Below are 18,710 nucleotides of genomic sequence, written 5' to 3' on the forward strand. Positions count from 1 at the left end.
CTCCAATATGAAACTCCTTCCCTTCTGAGCTTCGGACTGTGCCTTAAAACTTAGTTTTTGACAACATATGGGGTATTAGGGTACTCTTGAGATATTGCATAACAAATGGTGTCATCCAATTTCTCCCATTATCTTTTTGAAAATTAAAAACTTGGGGCCAAAGCAACATTTTATTGGAAAAAAAAATGATAAATTGCTATTGACTCAGCTCAATGTTAAGCGGTTCTGTGAATCACCTGAGGGAGGGCTAAAAGTTCTCACTACCCCTCCTAGATAAAGTTTTCAAAGGATGTAGTTTCCAAAATGGGGTTTCTGCTATTTTGGCATGTCAGGGACTCTTCAAATATTACATGGCATCCTCAATCTACAGGGTGGGCCATGTATATGGATACACCTAAATAAAATGGGAATGGTTGGTGACATCAACTTCCTGTTTGTGACACATTAGTATATGGGAGGGGGAAAACTTTTCAAGATGGGTGGTGACCATGGCGGCCATTTTGAAGTCAGCCATTTTGGATCCAACTTTATTTTTTTCCAATGGGAAGAGGGTCATGTGACACATCAAACTTATTCAGAATTTCACAAGAAAAACAATGGATTGCTTGGTTTTAGCATAACTTTATTCTTTCATGAGTTATTTACAAGTTTCTCTTTGTTTTCAGCCATTGACATGTCGCAGAGGTTAACACATGAGGAGCCGATGGAAATTGTGTTGATGTCTGTTCATTGCAGCAGATTTCAATGCAAGACACCCTATGTAATAAAACGGTCACCATTCCCATGTTATTTAGGTGTATCCATATAAATGGGCCACCCAAAAATGTTTGCCTCATCACTGAACATAATGTTCTGTGTAAACTGAGGGTCCTGTTCCAATTGTTGTTTTGCCCGTTCTGCAAATTCAGTGCACTGATCTGGCATCAGTCGAACATCCCTTCGGCGGATATTAGCTACTCACAAAAGGCACCCTTACAAAATCCAACTGCTGCAGCCTCTCAACGAGGATGACCCAGGTGTATCCATATACATAGGTGTATCCATATACATGGCCCACCCTGTATTTAAACTAAAATTGCGCTCCAGAATTTAATTGGTGCTCCTTCTCTTTCAAGCCCTACCATGTGCTTAAACAGCAGTTTTCCACCACACATCTGCTATCTGAGTACTCAAGAAAAATCACACAACAGACTTTGGGGTCCTGTTTCTCCACTTATCCTTGTGAAAAGTCAAAATTTGGGGCTAAAGCAAAACTTTTGCTGGAAAATTTATTTTTTCATTTTTTGACTGTTGAATGTTTTAAAATTCTGTTAAGTACCTGTGGGTTAAAGATACTCACAAAACCTCTAGATAAGTTCCTTGAGGAGAGTAGTTTACAAAATGGGGTCAATTGTGGATGGTTTCCACTGTTTAGGCCCATCTGGATCTCTGGAGTACATTCATCCTTTTTAAAGAGGATTATTGTACACCACTCTGTTACTTCACCCTTTGATATAGATCTTTTCACATGTTCTACATCAGGATCTATGCAAATGCACCATAACATCATCTTTCTATTCCAGCCAATTTTACGCTCCAAAAGTCAAATGATGCTCCTTCCCTTCCAAGCCTTACCATGTGCCCAACTAGTAGTTTTCCACTACACATGCAGTATTGGTGTACTCAGGAGAAACTGCACAACAAATTGTAATGTCTATTTTCTTCTGTTACCCATTTGAAAATGCTAAATTTGGGGTTTTAAGCAATATTATTGCTGAAAATTTTCATCTTTTTCCTTCCACGTTGCTTTAGTTGCATAGTTACATACATAAGTTGATAAAATAACTAGGTCTATCAAGTTCAACCTTTCTCTACCAATTGTACATTGTCACAATTCATGTGTATTGAGGAAAACATCCATCCCTTTTATAAAAGCTGTTATAATGTCTGCCATCACATTCTGCCTGCTCTAACTGTAAAGAACGCTTTTATATTTAACTACTGGAATTGCTTTTCTTCCACCTGTAATGAGTGCTCCCTGATCCTAATTATGATCTTTGGAAGAATAAGTCATGTGCCAGTCCTTTGTACTGATCACACATGTGTTTATACATGTAAATGAGATCTTCTCTGTGGCGTCTTTTTTCTAAGCTAAACAAGGCCAACTTTTCCAACCTCTCATCATAAGAGAGGCCTTCCATCCATTGTAATAATCTAATTGCCTGCCTTTGAACTGGCTCTAACTTCTTAATATCCTTTTTAAAATGTGGAGACTGGATCCCATATTCTAGATGCAGCCTCAAAATTGATTTATAAAGGGTTAACAATACGTTGGGATCGCGGGATTTTATCTATCTTTTCATACACCCTAAAATCTTGTTTGCTTTTGTGGCTGCTACTTGACATTGAGTACTGCTGCTCAGCTTACTTGTAACCAAAATACCCCAGTCCTTCTCCTGTTCTTTAGTACCGAGTATACTCCCATTTAATGTGTACGCAGCAACAGGATTACTCCGTCCTAGATGCATTAATCTGGATTTATCAACAATAAATCTCCTTTGCCAAGTGGTTGCCCATTGAGACATCTAATCCAGATCATTTTGCAATATTGTAATGTCAGGGTCAGATTTTAATATCCTACATAGTTAGTTGTCATTAGCAAAGTTTGAAAATAGCAAAATTTTCCAATTTTTTTGTAAAATTTTCATAAATAAATGCAAGTCATTTTGACTAAAATATACCACTAATATGAAGTACAACATGTCTGTCACAGTCTTATTATTGACCATTGCCTAGGGATGCTGTGAGTGACAGCTCAGCTACCCTCTGGGATCTGGAGTTTGCTGGATTGTCAGTTTCGTGAGTGACATTACATTCATGCAATCTGATTCTGGGGCGTGATTGGCTGTCAGCATTTTGATTGACAGCCCTACTGCTCAATGTGGTCTAGCCTCCATGCGTTGCTACAGGTATCTTCTGTCCTTAATCATTTGCTAGCTATTTAGCTGCCTAGCTGTGAGCAGTCCGGTGTCTTTTGTAGATTAGCTTTGTTAAGTGTGTGTGTGTTTTCAGCTCTATGTTTTATTTTCTCTGATCTTGCTGCTGGACCTAGGATTTGTGACTATTCTTGTGGATTATCCCTTTTGTTTTTGAAGTGAAGCTCTTTGACTTCAGGTATCAGACCCTAGACTTGGCCTCTGATTTTCTGTTTTTTTTTACTCCCTTGTCTTGAAGTACCCTTCTGGCATTTTACCCCAGACTGTTTCCTGACCACGCTTTTGTCTTACCCCTTTGTACTTTGAGCCCTCCTGTTATCTGACCTCGGATCTCCAGACTACCACTTCTCAAGGCTTGTCCGTAAGTAGTGACTCACTGTCACATTACTGTCACGGTCTCATCATTGACTGTAGCCGAGGGATGCTGTGAGTGACAGCTCAGTTACCCTATGGGATCTGGAGTGGGCTGGAATGCCAGTTTTGTGAGTGACAGTCCAATCATCCAATCTGATCATGAGGCATGCTGAGCTGTCAGCATTTTAATTGACAGCCCTGCTGCTCAAGCTAATCTAGCCTGCAGGCATTGCCCCAGGTATTTCCCATCCTTAATTATTTGTCAGCTATCTAGCTGGCTAGCTGTGAGCAGTCCAGTGTCAGTTGTAGCTTAGCTTTGTTAGGTGTATGTGTTCAGCTTTGTGTCTATTTTCTCTGATCTTGTTGATGGATTTAGGATTTGTTGTGACTATTCTTGTGGATTATCCCTTTTGTTGTTGAAGCTCTCTTACTTCAGTTATCTGACCCCGGACTTGGCCTTTCATCCATTTTGTTTTATTCCCTTGTCTTGATGTACCCACCTGGCATTTGACCCTGGACTGTTTCCTGACCATGCCTTTCTTTTACCCTTCTGCACTTTGAGCAAGTCATCCAATCTGATTGTGGGGCCTGCTGCTCAATCTAATTTAGCCTGCAGGCATTTCCCCAGGTGTCTCCCGTCCTTAATTACCGTATTTGCCAACTGGCTGGCTAGCTGTGTCAGTTGTATCTTAGCTTTGTTAAGTGTGTGTGCTCAGCTCTATGTGTCTTTGATCTTGTTGCCGGACCTATAATTTGTTGTGACTATTCTTGTAGATTATCCCTTTTGTTCTTGATGCTCTCTGACTTCAAGCATCTGACCCCGGACTTGGCTTCTGACTATACATTTTGTTTTACTTCCTTCTCTTGAGGTACCCTCCTGGCATTTGACCCTAGACAGTTTCCTGACCGTGCCTTTGTTTTAACCCTCTGTAACTTGAGCCCTCCTGGTGCGTGACCTCGGACCTAATGACTACCCTGTCTCATGACTTGTCTATGAGTAGTAACTAAGCATCACATTACAATTGACCATAAAAATGTATCTTACACTGAATCAGCTAAATGGCTAACTCTTAGACAGGCCAGATCATCTTTACTTTTCTCTAATTTCAAGTTCTCTATCACATTGGTCCGGCGTCTAAGAATGTGAAGGCTGATGCATTGTCACATTGTCACTGATGCATTGATTCAGTTCCGCCTCCAGATCCTACGTCTTCCATTATTTCCAAGGGCATTGTGGTGGAGAGTCTGGAAATAGCTGAAAGCTATTTCCAGACTCTCTTGGTCGCTGTCTATGAGTCATGATATTCAATATTTTGTATCTGCCTGTGAAGTCTGTGCATACGCTAAAGTTTGTCATAAGTTGATGGCCGGGGAATTGGTTCCATTGCCAATTCCGGGAAGACCGTGATCTCATCTATCCATGGATTTCCTCACGGATTTGCCTCTGTCTAATGGGAAAACAGTTATTTTGGTGGTGGTTGACCGATTCAGTAAACAAGCTCATTTTGTTCCTTTGTCAGGGGTAGCAAATGCAGAAACACTCTCCAAGTTGTTTATTCATCATGTGGTGGGGTTGCATGGAATTGCTCATAACATTACATTGTGTCTGATAGGGGGAGTGCACTTTGTCTCCAAGTTCTAGAGAGCTTTTCGTAAGAAACTGATGATTGACAAATCAATCTTTCAAGCAAATTTTGAGGTGTTTTGATGCGGCTCAGCAGGAGGACTGGTTCTCATTTCTACCTCTTGCAGAGTTTGCTTTAATCAATCCACTATAACGTTGCCATTTTCTGTAATTATGGTTTTTCATCCCTGTTTTGTTGAATTTTCCAGGATAAATTTTGAGTTTCAAAACACCTAAGCAACAAGGATCCCTAAAATATAACGTTTATTAACCAAAAATTAAAAAATCTCTAATCATGACACAAGTAAAAATGAATTAAATAGACAAGTTATGTACCTATTAGGTCCTAGTGAGTCACTGCGCTGAATCCTACCTGCCAGTGGAGGTTGGCACCCTAATTTGCTGCGGTAGGCGCCCCCACTCCGCGTCGACTCGACCCTCACAAGTCCCTAGAATTCCCTAAATAAGGAACCCTAGGAAATTCTAACAGTATCCCTAAAGGAAGATCCTGCCTGGCAGTGGGGGTAGGCACCCTAATGTGAAGCGGTAGGCGCTCCCACTCCGCGTCGACTGACCCTAGGAACCCTACAAAGTCCCTAAATAGGGATAGAAATAAAGAAATGTACCCAAAAACTCCCAAAAAACTCAAAAAAAATGAAGAGAAACACACAAAAAAAGAAAAAATAGAAACACAAATATATATATATATAAAAAAAAATGCAAAAATAATGAGACAATGCCTCAACCCTTAAAAGATACACCCAAATAATCCAATATAGAGTATCTCTATAATGTAGCAAAGATATGCTCTTATAAAAAGTACATAGGTGTAAATGCAGGAATCTCAATATGGGTAAATGAGATAAGACAGTGTAATTCGATATTGTCCATATACAGAAAAGCGCTCATACAATATAACACATGGGTGCTCGGAGCATGTATATCCAATGAAAAACACACTCTTTACTGCATACTGACATGCACTATAACAAAAACACTTCTACAGATAGCAGTCATAAATATATGTTGAAACGTCTCAATAAGCCAATGCATTATTAAAGAGACGTATATTGCAGAGAAAAATGGAAATGAAGTAACACCTCAGGGTAAATAACGTTACACCTCAAGGTAAATAAATATCACCATGTGTTATACTTATACCATTTAAAGTGCATATTGCAATAAACGAGGCCTATCTAGTAGACAGATTAATGTCTTATAGACAAATCATCTTAAGTGCATGCTGCAGTAATGTATCAAACCGGACCCACAAGCCTGGGGCCCCCAGAGAGGCAATATATTCTTATACATGGAAGGACACAATCATCCCCATACTCATAAAGAAAATGCCATATCATTGGTACTCATCTACAGGCTTGCGGAGATATTCAGCACCACTAGGACACCAATCGCATCGAGCGCTAGATAGCAGTCTCCCCAAAACAATGCCCACTGCCAGGCAGGATCTTCCTTTAGGGATACTTTTAGATTTTCCTAGGGTTCCTTATTTAGGGAATTCTAGGGACTTGTGAGGGTCGAGTCGACGCGGAGTGGGGGCGCCTATCGCAGCAAATTAGGGTGCCAACCTCCACTGGCAGGTAGGATTCAGCGCAGTGACTCACTAGGACCTAATAGGTACATAACTTGTCTATTTAATTCATTTTTACTTGTGTCATGATTAGAGATTTTTTAATTTTTGGTTAATAAACGTTATATTTTAGGGATCCTTGTTGCTTAGGTGTTTTGACTTTTTCTAGGGTTCTTAGCTACCCCTTTTTTGGTCTTAAATTCTGAGTTTCCCAGGGGAGAGGGATCACCATACAGAGGCTTGGAGATGTTTGGAAGGAAGTTCTAAGGAATATTGAGGTTGCTCAAGTTCGTAAAAAACAGAAGGCTGATAGAAGACGTTCAGCAGTTCCTGTTTATAAAGTGGATGATAGGGTTTGGCTATCATTCAAAAACATTAAACTTAAGGTACTGTTGGTGAACTTGGGTCTGAAATTCATTGGCATTGGTCCATAAGAGGTTCTGGAAGTGGTCAATCCAGTGGCGTTTCGGTTACAGCTTCCTCCATCTCTCTGCATCCCTGACATCATCCATAGATCCCTGGTGAAGGAATTTGTCCCATCAGTGGTGATGCCATCATTCCCTCCTCCTCTGATTACTGTTGATGACAGTCTAGAGTATGAGGTAGAGAGAGTTGTGAATTCCCAAAGGGTTTGAAATTCCCTCCAGTACCTCATACATTAAAAGGGATACAGTCTGGTAGAGAGACTTGGGATCCGTGAGGATCAACTGGTCAGGGCCCTTCCTGGGAAGCCTGGAGGTCCAGTGTCAACCCTTGATGAGGGGGTAGTGTCACAGTCTAATCATTAACTGTGGCCAAAGGATGCTGAGAGTGACTACACAGTCGCCCTATGTGATCTGGAGTGTGCTGGACTGTGAATTTTATGAGTGACAGTTGGACCAAGGATTTGTTGTGACTATTCTTGTGAATTATCCCTTCTGCTCTTGATGATGTCTGACTTCAGGTACTTGACCCTACAAAATCCAATTTGTTTTACTCCCTTGTCTTATGTACGCTCCTATCATTTGAACCAGGACTATTTCCTGACCACGCCTTTTTTATTTCCCCCCTGAACTTTGAGCCCTCCTGGTATCTGACCTCAGACCTCCTGACTGCCCTGTCTCACAGCTATTCCATGAGTAGTGACACAGTGTCACGTTGTCACAGAAAAACAGTCCCTGAATCACTGGGCTATGTTGAAGTGTTCCAAAGTTATAACGTCATAAAATAACAATGGTCAGAATTGAAAAAAATGCACAGTTAAAAGTTACAGGTAGATAATATTTTTGTTATTTTTCTAGCCCTTTCTTTACCCTTTACCCTCTTGCTCCTGATTGTGTTTTTTTAATTCCATTTATTATGTTCACACTCTGCATATATCTCTTTGTTTTTCCACCTGAAAAAGCAAACATTTTCTCCTCCTTCTTGCTTTAAATGGGAAAAGCAATTGTGTTTCCATCAGGGTTCTATGATTACCATCATTTACCCAATTATCTTTCTTTTTATCCCCCACTCCCCTTTAGATTTGTTTTTGTGAAGTTCATGAATACTAGTTAGTTTGATAATATACACCATAGGTTTGTCTTGAATAATTATTGTGTCTATTAAGCCCATAATCACGTTTTTATATACAGTTAGGGCCAGAAATATTTGGACAGTGACACAATTTTCGCGAGTTGGGCTCTGCATGCCACCACATTGGATTTGAAATGAAACCTCTACAACAGAATTCAAGTGCAGATTGTAACGTTTAATTTGAAGGGTTGAACAAAAATATCTGATAGAAAATGTAGGAATTGTACACATTTCTTTACAAACACTCCACATTTTAGGAGGTCAAAAGTAATTGGACAAATAAACATAACCCAAACAAAATATTTTTATTTTCAATATTTTGTTGCAAATCACTGCCTTAAGTCTGGAACCCATGGACATCACCAAACGCTGGGTTTCCTCCTTCTTAATGCTTTGCCAGGCCTTTACAGCCGCAGCCTTCAGGTCTTGCTTGTTTGTGGGTCTTTCCGTCTTAAGTCTGGATTTGAGCAAGTGAAATGCATGCTCAATTGGGTTTAGATCTGGAGATTGACTTGGCCATTGCAGAATGTGCCACTTTTTGGCACTCATGAACTCCTGGGTAGCCTTGGATGTATGCTTGGGGTCATTGTCCATCTGTACTATGAAGCGCCGTCCAATCAACTTTGCAGCATTTGGCTGAATCTGGGCTGAAAGTATATCCCGGTACACTTCAGAATTCATCCGGCTACTCATGTCTGCTCTTATGTCATCAATAAACACAAGTGACCCAGTGCCATTGAAAGCCATGCATGCCCATGCCATCACGTTGCCTCCACCATGTTTTACAGAGGATGTGGTGTGCCTTGGATCATGCGCCGTTCCCTTTCTTCTCCAAACTTTTTTCTTCCCATCATTCTGGTACAGGTTGATCTTTGTCTCATCTGTCCATAGAATACTTTTCCAGAACTGAGCTGGCTTCTTGAGGTGTTTTTCTGCAAATTTAACTCTGGCCTGTCTATTTTTGGTATTGATGAATGGTTTGCATCTAGATGTGAACCCTTTGTATTTACTGTCATGGAGTCTTCTCTTTACTGTTGACTTAGAGACAGATACACCTACTTCACTGAGAGTGTTCTGGACTTCAGTTGATGTTGTGAATGGGTTCTTCTTCACCAAATTAAGTATGCGGCAATCATCCACCACTGTTGTCATCCGTGGACGCCCAGGCCTTTTTGAGTTCCCAAGCTCACCAGTCAATTCCTTTTTTCTCAGAATGTACCCAACTGTTGATTTTGCTACTCCAAGCATGTCTGCTATCTCTATGATGGATTTTTTCTTTTTTTTCAGCCTCAGGATGTTCTGCTTCACCTCAATTGAGAGTTCCTTTGACCGCATGTTGTCTGCTCACAGCAACAGCTTCCAAATGCAAAACCACACACCTGGAATCCACCCCTGACCTTTTAACTACTTCATTGATTACAGGTTAACGAGGGAGACGCCTTCAGAGTTAATTGCAGCCCTTAGAGTCCATTGTCCAATTACTTTTGGTCCCTTGAAAAAGAGGACGCTATGCATTACAGAGCTATGATTCCTAAACCCTTCCTCCGATTTGGATGTGGAAACTATCATATTGCAGCTGGGAGTGTGCACTTTCAGCCCATATTATATATATAATTGTATTTCTGAACATGTTTTTGTAAACAGCTAAAATAACAAAACTTGTGTCACTGTCCAAATATTTCTGGCCCTAACTGTAAAAGAGTGTTCCTAGGCAGCGTCAGCCTGGAGCACCTTGGGCCCACCACGTCTTAATTATGTAGCAGGGGTTGGGGTAGAATCATAGAGGGGTAGCCCCCTCATAGAATATAATGTCGCCCCCTCATAGAATATAATGTAGCCCCCCTCATAAAATATAATGCAGCCCCTTCTCATAGAATATAATGCAGCCCCTCTCATAAAATATAATGCAGCACCCCACAAAATATAATGTAACCCTCTCAGGTATAACGCAGTCCCCACCATAGAATATAATGTAGCACCCTCATAGGGTATAATGCAGCCCCCCCTCATATAGTAATATGTAGCCCCCCAGAATATTGGCCCTAGGCAGCTGCTGGCCAATATGCCAGCAGGTGTCAGTGCCTGGGATCACCGGGGAATCCTCCGGTTCTCTGGTGGGCTAGTCCGAGCCTGTTCCTAAGTGATAAATAGGTGGCAGTCTAAATGGTGGTCTATATTCTTGTGTATTACAAATTGCTGCATTGTTTGGTTAAAATGATCAGGAACTATTGGTTCTTTGGCATCTACTGTGAACGTTTTTTGAGCTTTATTCTATTAATTCTTTTTTTCTATTTTATTTGATTCAAACAACTCCTTCATCTTTCTTTTAATTATTCTGCCATTTATAGACTCACAATTTTTGATTGTCTCTTTTCTTTGTTTTAAATTTATGCTTCTTAAGCATGATGTCTTCCTCCAGTTTCCTTAATGTCAGATTACAACAGTTGGAGAATATTAAAGATGGAAGTGCTTTTGAATGGGAAATTATTTTGGTCAAGTGTGCATGGGGGGATCAATGAAGTTTAATTTTAAAGTTTAGGAAACCAAGTAAGGAAAGTACAAACTCAAGTAAATGGGGGGAAATGTACTGCCATTTAAAGAGTTGAAGGATTATAGTTGGGGAAAGATATCATGCTCTATTGATTAATCTACTCCAGTTTTTCACAATTATCTTCCACTGATTAATATAAAATATTTGATTTCTGATCCCAAAAAAGGAACAAAAATGTATTAGTGCTCTTATAAGAAACCCAATTTTGTTCCAGTTTCTTATCTTAAACTTACCTTTCTTTAATGTTTTTTAGCTGTCCAGGAATGTCACAAGAATCATTTGCATGAAAAAACAAAGACTCTTATAGAGAACAAACCTCCAGGATGTAACCAGGAAGAGGAAAGTTTTTCATTCTGTACCCGTTATGTGAATCTCATTATTGTCTCCACTAAACAATTTAGGGAACGCTCTGAGAATGAAATAATAGAAACTGGGGTAAAACATGAGGAGTACATAAGGAAAGCACAAAATGAATTACAACGAATTACCCCAAACAAGATGTTTCGTTGCGGTCACCAATCTAGACATGTGCCACGTATGATAATGGTGAGTGGAGTGCCCGGTGTAGGGAAGACCACACTGATGCAGAAGTTTGTGTATGATTGGGTGACAGGAAAACTCTACCAAAGATTCTCTTTTGTTTTTTTCTTCAAATTCCGGGAACTCAACAGACTGGAGGATAAGGTTACTCTGGAGACAATGATCCTTAATCAATACCCATATCTGGAGGGGCAGCTTGGGAACATCCTTCAAGATCCAGAGAAACTTCTCTTTATATTCGATGGTTTAGATGAAAGCAGTCATGATGACATGGATTTTAGATCAAGTCGCTTGTGCTCTCATTATAAGCAGGCTGAACTTTGTGGTCAGATTATTGTTAGTTTGGTGAGAAAGTCTCTTCTTAATGGTTGTTCTGTTCTGATGACCAGTCGCCCAACCCGACTGGCATTGATTGATTGTTGTAATGTATTTCAGCGAATGGTAGAAATCATTGGATTTTTTCCGGAAGAACGGCAGATGTACTTTGAAAATTTCTTCAATAACACCAAGGAACTGGCAGAAAAAGCTTTTAATTATGTGAGGCAGAATGACACATTGTACACATTCTGTTACCTCCCATCTTACTGCTGGATCATCTGTACAGTGTTATCCAAGAGCTTCCAACCAACAAGTAGTGCTCAGCAGGTGTCATTATTACCCAAAACTGTGACACAGCTCTTTGCGATATTTGTCGCCAACATTCTGTCCAATCACAGCCTGTACCAAAGTGATGCCCAAAAACTCTTGCGGTCCATCGGATGGATGGCAGAATATGGAGTAATGAATCACAAGGTTATTTTCGATCATCGACATCTGGGTTCCTTCCAAGTGAACAATAAGTCAAAACTCTTATCAAGTTTTCTGATGGAATCTGAGGAACCCGTGTACTATTCCTTCTTACATCTCACTGTTCAGGAGTTCTTGTCTGCCTTCGTCCATTACGCTGATTATACTCCTGTGAGGTTACAGAAATCGCTAAAAGAAGCAAGATCCTATTCTGATGGACGAGGTGAAATATTCCTCCGATTCCTGTGTGGTCTATCAGACAGCTCCACCAGGTCAATACTAAGTGGATACCTGGATGGAAAAGCAGCTATGTCATCCAGGGATGTTATCACTTGGGTGAAGAACTTTCTTTCAGAAGAAAATAAAGTCGTGGGAAGTGTAGACAATAAGCAACGTCTTCTCACCACATTCTTTTATCTGTTTGAAACCCGGAATAAAGCTCTGGTTCTGGATACATTGAAATCATATACCATTTTTGACCTTTCTGGTATTCACTTGTCAGCTCTAGACTGCACAGTGTTGGGATTTATTCTGCAAGCCTGCACAAGTGTAGAAAAACTCGATTTAACTGAATGTTCCATAAATGCTGAAGGATTAGAAAGACTTGCACCAGTTTTGCATAACCTCCAGAATCTCAGGTACAGTGCAAATTATATTTTATTTTTACATTTATTGTATTTATGTATCATGCTTTTTAGTACTGGATCTATTATTATGTAGTGCCTTTCCTTTATGTAGCAGCCACATGCTGCTTTGTGAACCTGTGTGCAGTGAGTGACTCCTATACACAGGAGACGGATAAAAATGCGCACACACGGACACTGTGTGCACATACTCGCCCCCACCCAGCATGTCAGTGGGCGCACGCTCTCATCCGTACAAATGCATTGAAAAACATTTTAAGGAAAATAAAAATAACACAACTAACAAAATATGGTTGCATAAATGTGAACACCCTCTTCTAATAGAGTATATGTTGTGTTAAGAATTAGCCAATCACATTTACATTCATGGTAAATAGTAGTCAGTACACTGCTGCCATCATTTATAGTGATTCTGATTAACCCCATGTAAAATTTAGCTGTTTTAGTCAAATTTTCCTGACATTTTCTTAGTTGCATTTTACAGCAAAAACCATGGTCCATAAACAGCTTGCAACACAGCAAAAGAGTCTGATTGTTGACAGTCAGAAGAAAAGTATAACATTTTTTACAAGACAGATAAACTATGGAACACTGAAGATTGGCATAAAGAAGTGGATTAAACTTGGCACAACAGTGACATTATCTGAAGCTGGATGTTCCTGAAAATTTAATGAAAAAAAGAAGAAGATTGGTCTAGGAAGGTCAACATAAACATTAACGTTAAAGGAGCTAAAGGAATTTCTGGCAAGTACTGGTTGTGGAGTGCCATCCAAGGCCTAGGGGTACGCCGGTCATTATTAAAGGGGAGGTCATGGTGGCTGTGACTCGGTCCGTGGCCCTGGGTGCCCAAGTAAAAGGGATAGTATTTAAAGGGATATGTAAAGTGGTGAAAGATCGTGACACCACCTGTGGTACTCGGTCAGGGGTGACTGACACTGCTTAAAGGGGTCCTCTGGGGGCGATGGTGCTGCAGCAAAGATGGTAACTCTTCCCACAATTGAAGCGGGGTCCCCAGGGCTCCCGGTGTGATTGGCCAGAGTGGTGTAGTGCCAGAATAAACAGAGGACACAGGAATACAGTCTCTTTACCTGGTTTACTGGTTGTAGTAAGCCACAGTCCAGGGTACCAGCAACAGGTGGTGATGTGGTCTGGCCGGCCTGGAGGCAATATTGGATCCCTCTCCCTGCTTGAGCTCTTATGCGGGGTACTTGCTGCATGTGGCTCCCTTACAAAGTCCTCTCTCCTGTCCAGGGACAGTATCCTGTATGGTGGGCAATGCGAGCCTTTTTACAGGGTCTCTATCACGACCCGGGCTCTCTGTGTACTGCTGCACCTTCGGGTGTGGGTGCGGACAGAAGACTTGCAATCCTCTGTCCTTCCGGTTCTGCTGTGCGTCTTGGAGTACTACACAGCCTTGTGCTCCCGGCGCCCAGTTCCTGCGCTAAAGTTCAGAGGGTGGCCTGTTGTGAATTCAGCTTTTGGGCTCCCTCCGGTGGTTGTAGAGGGTAATGCAGTTGTGCCTGGACTGCAGGAGTGGACAGGTGTATCTACTAATTGCAAAACTGACTGGGGTATATAGCTTTGCAGGATCCTTTAGTCAGTGCCAGTTGTCCATTGTTCTTGAAGGATTCACTTTCCTGCTGGTCTCTCCAGTTTGCTGTGTTTTTCTACAAAGATAAGTCCTGGCTTTGTTTTTGTTGTCCACCTGCTGTGGACCTTATCATTCCATGCATTTTCATGTTTTTGTCTTGTCCAGCTTAGTCTGTGAAGGATTTTTTGCAGCCTAGCCATTTCTCTGGAGGTGCAGATATACCCCCCATGTCTTTAGTCAGATGTGGTGATTCGTATTTCTGTGGTGGATATTTTCTAGTGTTTTTATACTGACCGCATAGTACTCTGTTCTTTTCTTTCTTTTTAGCTAGTATGGCCTCCTATGCTAAAATCTGATTTCATATCTGCGTATGTTATTTCCCTCTCCTCTCACAGTCAATATTTGTGGGGGGCTATCTATCCTTTGGGGATTTTCTCTGAGGCAAGATAGGTTTCCTGTTTCTGTCTTTAGGGGTAGTTAGATCTTAGGCTGTGCCAAGGGATCTAGGGAGTGTTAGGTACCCCCCACGGCTACTTCTAGTTGTGCTGCTAGGTTCAGGGTTTGCGGTCAGTACAGGGACCACCTTCTCCAGAGTCCGTCTCATGCTGCTCCTGGGCCACCAGATCATAACAGTACAACTGGCCAACAATGAGTTAAACGCATCTCAGAAGAAGGGAAGGAAAGTGCTGAGCCATTTTTTTTTCTGTAGTCTGTTGTGTCTTTCCTTTCCTCTTTACCTCTGGGTGGCTACGGAGTCTAGTATTAACATGAATGTTCAGGAGTTAGTTTCTCGGGTGGATCAGCTTGCTGCTAGGGTACAGGGTATTTCAGATTTCATTGTCCAGACTCCTGCCTTAGAACCTAAGATTCCCACTCCTGATTTATTCTTTGGTGACAGATCCAAATTTTTGAGTTTCAAAAATAACTGTAAACTGTTTTTGCATTAAGACCCCGGTCTTCTGGTGATCCTATTCAGCAGGTTAAAATCATCATATCTCTGCTGCGTGGTGACCCACAGGTTTGGGCATTTTCCCTGGAATCTGGCAATCCTGCTTTGCTTAATGTTGATTCGTTCTTTCAGGCATTGGGGTTGTTGTATGATGAGCCTAAGGGTACCGTCACACTATACGATTTACCTACGATCACGACCAGCGATATGACCTGGCCGTGATCGTAGGTAAATCGTAGTGTGGTCGCTGGGGAGCTGTCACACAGACAGCTCTCTAGCGACCAACGATGCCGAGGTCCCTGGGTAACCAGGGTAAACATCGGGTAACTAAGCGCAGGACAGCGCTTAGTTACCCGATGTTTACCCTGGTTACAAGCGTTAAACTAAAAAAAAACAAACAGCACATACTTACATTCTGGTGTCCGTCAGGTCCCTTGCAGTCTGCTTCCCGCACTCAGTGACTGCCGGCCGTAAAGTGAAAGTGAAAGCACAGCCGCTGTGCTCTGCTTTCACTTTACGGCCGGCAGTCACAGTGCGGGAAGCAGACAGCAAGGGACCTGACGGACACCAGAATGTAAGTATGTGCTGTTTGTTTTTTTTTAGTTTAACGCTTGTAACCAGGGTAAACATCGGGTAACTAAGCGCAGTCCTGCGCTTAGTTACCCGATGTTTACCCTAGTTACAAGCGAACGCATCGCTGGATCGCATCGCTAGATCGCTAGATCGGTGTCACACACACCGATCTAGCGATGACAGCGGGAGATCCAGCGATGAAAGAAAGTTCTAAACGATCTGCTACGACGTACGATTCTCAGCAGGATCCCTGATCGCTGCTGCGTGTCAGACACAGCGATATCGTAACGATATCGCTGGAACGTCACGAATCGTACCGTCGTAGCGATCGAAATGTTATAGTGTGACGGTACCCTAATTCTGTGGATCAGGCTGAGAAAATCTTATTAGCCCTGTGTCAAGGTCATGAAGCGGCAGAATTGTATTGCCAGAAATTTAGAAAATGGTCTGTACTGACTAAATAGAATGAGGATGCCTTGGCGGCAATTTTCAGAAAGGGTCTTTCTGAATCCGTTAAAGATGTTATGGTGGGGTTCCCCACGCCTGCTGGTCGGAGTGATTCTATGTCTCTGGCCATTCAGATTGATCGGCGCTTGCGCGAGCGCAGAGTTGTGCACACTGTGGCGTTGTCCTCTGAGCGGAGCCCTGAGCCTATGCAGTGTGATAGGATTTTGTAGCTGAACGTCAAACATTCAGGCGTCAGAATAGGTTGTGTTTTTACTGCGGCGATTCTGCTCATGTTATTTATGATTGCCCTTAGTGTACTAAGAGAATCGCTAGTTCTGTTGCCATCAGTACTATACAACCTAAATTTCTGTTATCTGTGACCTTGATCTGCTCATTATCATAATTTTCTGTCATGGCATTTGTGGATTCAGGCGCCGCTCTGAACTTAATGGACTTAGAATTTGCCAGACATTGTTGTTTTCCCTTGCAGCCTTTGCTTTGAGGGGCATTGATGCTACACCCTTGGCTAAAAATAAACCTCAGTTTTGGACACAGCTGACCATGCGCATGGCGCGAGCCCTTCAGGAAGATTGTCGTTTTCTGGTGTTTCATAATTTGCATGATGATATTGTGCTGGGTTTTCCATGGTTGCAGCTACATAATCCGGTGTTAGATTGGAAATCCATGTCTGTGACTAGTTGGGGTTGTCAGGGGGTTCATGATCAGGTTCCTTTGATGTCAATTTCCTCTTCCCCTCTTCTGAAGTTCCTGAGTTCTTGTCTGACTTCCAGGATGTATTCGATGAGCCCAAATCCAGTTCCCTTCCACCGCATAGGGACTGTGATTGTGCTATTGACTTGATTCCAGGTTGTAAGTTCCCTAAGGGCCGACTTTTCAACCTGTCTGTGCCTGAACATACCGCCATGCGGAGCTATATTAAGGAGTCTTTGGAGAAAGGGCATATTCGGCCATCTTCTTCACTGTTGGGAGCTGGGTTCTTTTTTGCTGCCAAGAAGGATGGCTCCTTGAGACCCTGTATTGATTATCGACTCTTGAATAAGATCACGGTTAAATTTCAGTACCCCTTGCCTTTGCTTACTGATTTGTTTGCTTGGATTAGGGGGTCTAGCTGGTTTACTAAGATTGACCTTCAAGGGGCATATATGTTATGACCTGGTGGTTAGGAGCACCCGGAATGACCTGATAGTTAAACCTCATACAGGACGAGCTCTGGGATGTGGGAGCTCTGCTGACCGAAAGCCCTAATCCTATCACACACACTAGAAATAGCCGTGGAGCGCTCCTGACCAGACCTAGGCGCCTCGTCACAGCCTAAGAACTATCTAGCCCTAGAGATAGAAAATAAAGCCTACCTTGCCTCAGAGAAATTCCCCAAAGGTAAAAGAAGCCCCCCACATATATTGACTGTGAGTAAAGATGAAAGTCACAAACGCAGAAATGAAACAGGTTTCAGCAAAGGGAGGCCAGACTTACTAAATAGACAGAGGATAGGAAAGGTAACTTTGCGATCAGCACAAAAACCTACAAAGACCACGCAGAGTGTGCAAAAAAGACCTCTGCACCGACTCACGGTGCGGAGGGGCCACTCTGCATCCCAGAGCTTCCAGCTAGCAAGACAAAATCATGAAAACCAGCTGGACAAGAAAACAGTGAACAAATAATGACTATCAGGAACTTAGCTTCTGCAGGAGAAGGCAGGTCACCAGAGAGATCCAGGAGCGAACTGAACCAATGCAAAAACATTGACAGCTGGCATGGAGTAACGATCTGAGAGGAGTTAAATAGAACAGCCAACCAAAGGATAAACCACGTCACCTGTGTAAGGAACCTCAGAAGCAGCAGCTTCACTCACAGCCACCAGAGGGAGCCCATAGACAGAACTCGCCGAAGTACCATTCACGACCACAGAAGGGAGTTCGACAACAGAATTCACAACAGTACCCCCCCCTTGAGGAGGGGTCACCGAACCCTCACCAGAGCCCCCAGGCCGATCAGGATGATCCAAATGAAAGGCACGAACAAGATCGGCAGCATGAACATCAGAGGCAAAAACCCAGGAATTATCTTCCTGACCATAACCCTTCCACTTGACCAGATACTGGAGTTTCCGTCTCGAAACACGAGAATCCAAAATCTTCTCCACCACATACTCCAACTCCCCCTCGACCAACACCGGGGCAGGAGGATCAACGGAGGGAACCATAGGCGCCAAGTATCTCCGCAACAACGACCTATGGAACACATTATGGATGGCAAAAGAAGCTGGAAGGTCCAAACGAAATGACACAGGATTAAGAACTTCAGAAATCTTATATGGTCCAATGAAACGAGGCTTAAACTTAGGAGAGGAATCCTTCATAGGAACGTGACGAGATGACAACCAAACCAAATCCCCAACACGAAGTCGGGTACCAACACAACGCCGGTGGTTAGCGAAACGTTGAGCCTTCTCCTGGGACAATGTCAAATTGTCCACCACATGAGTCCAAATCTGTTGCAACCTGTCCACCAAC

At 42.3% G+C, this 18,710-nt stretch overlaps 1 protein-coding gene across 1 annotated transcript in view; it reads left to right on the top strand.

Moving 5' to 3' along the window:
• LOC138672719 (NACHT, LRR and PYD domains-containing protein 12-like) overlaps positions 1-18,710 on the top strand; it is a 108,932-nt gene that overhangs the window by 36,347 nt on the left and 53,875 nt on the right. The window contains exon 5 of the mRNA XM_069761000.1: positions 10,900-12,610. Within this exon, the coding sequence (XP_069617101.1) occupies positions 10,900-12,610 (1,711 nt within the window). The remainder of the gene's footprint in view (positions 1-10,899; positions 12,611-18,710) is intronic.

This window comes from Ranitomeya imitator, chromosome 3 (assembly GCF_032444005.1).
Source record: "Ranitomeya imitator isolate aRanImi1 chromosome 3, aRanImi1.pri, whole genome shotgun sequence".
Taxonomy (NCBI): domain Eukaryota; kingdom Metazoa; phylum Chordata; class Amphibia; order Anura; family Dendrobatidae; genus Ranitomeya; species Ranitomeya imitator.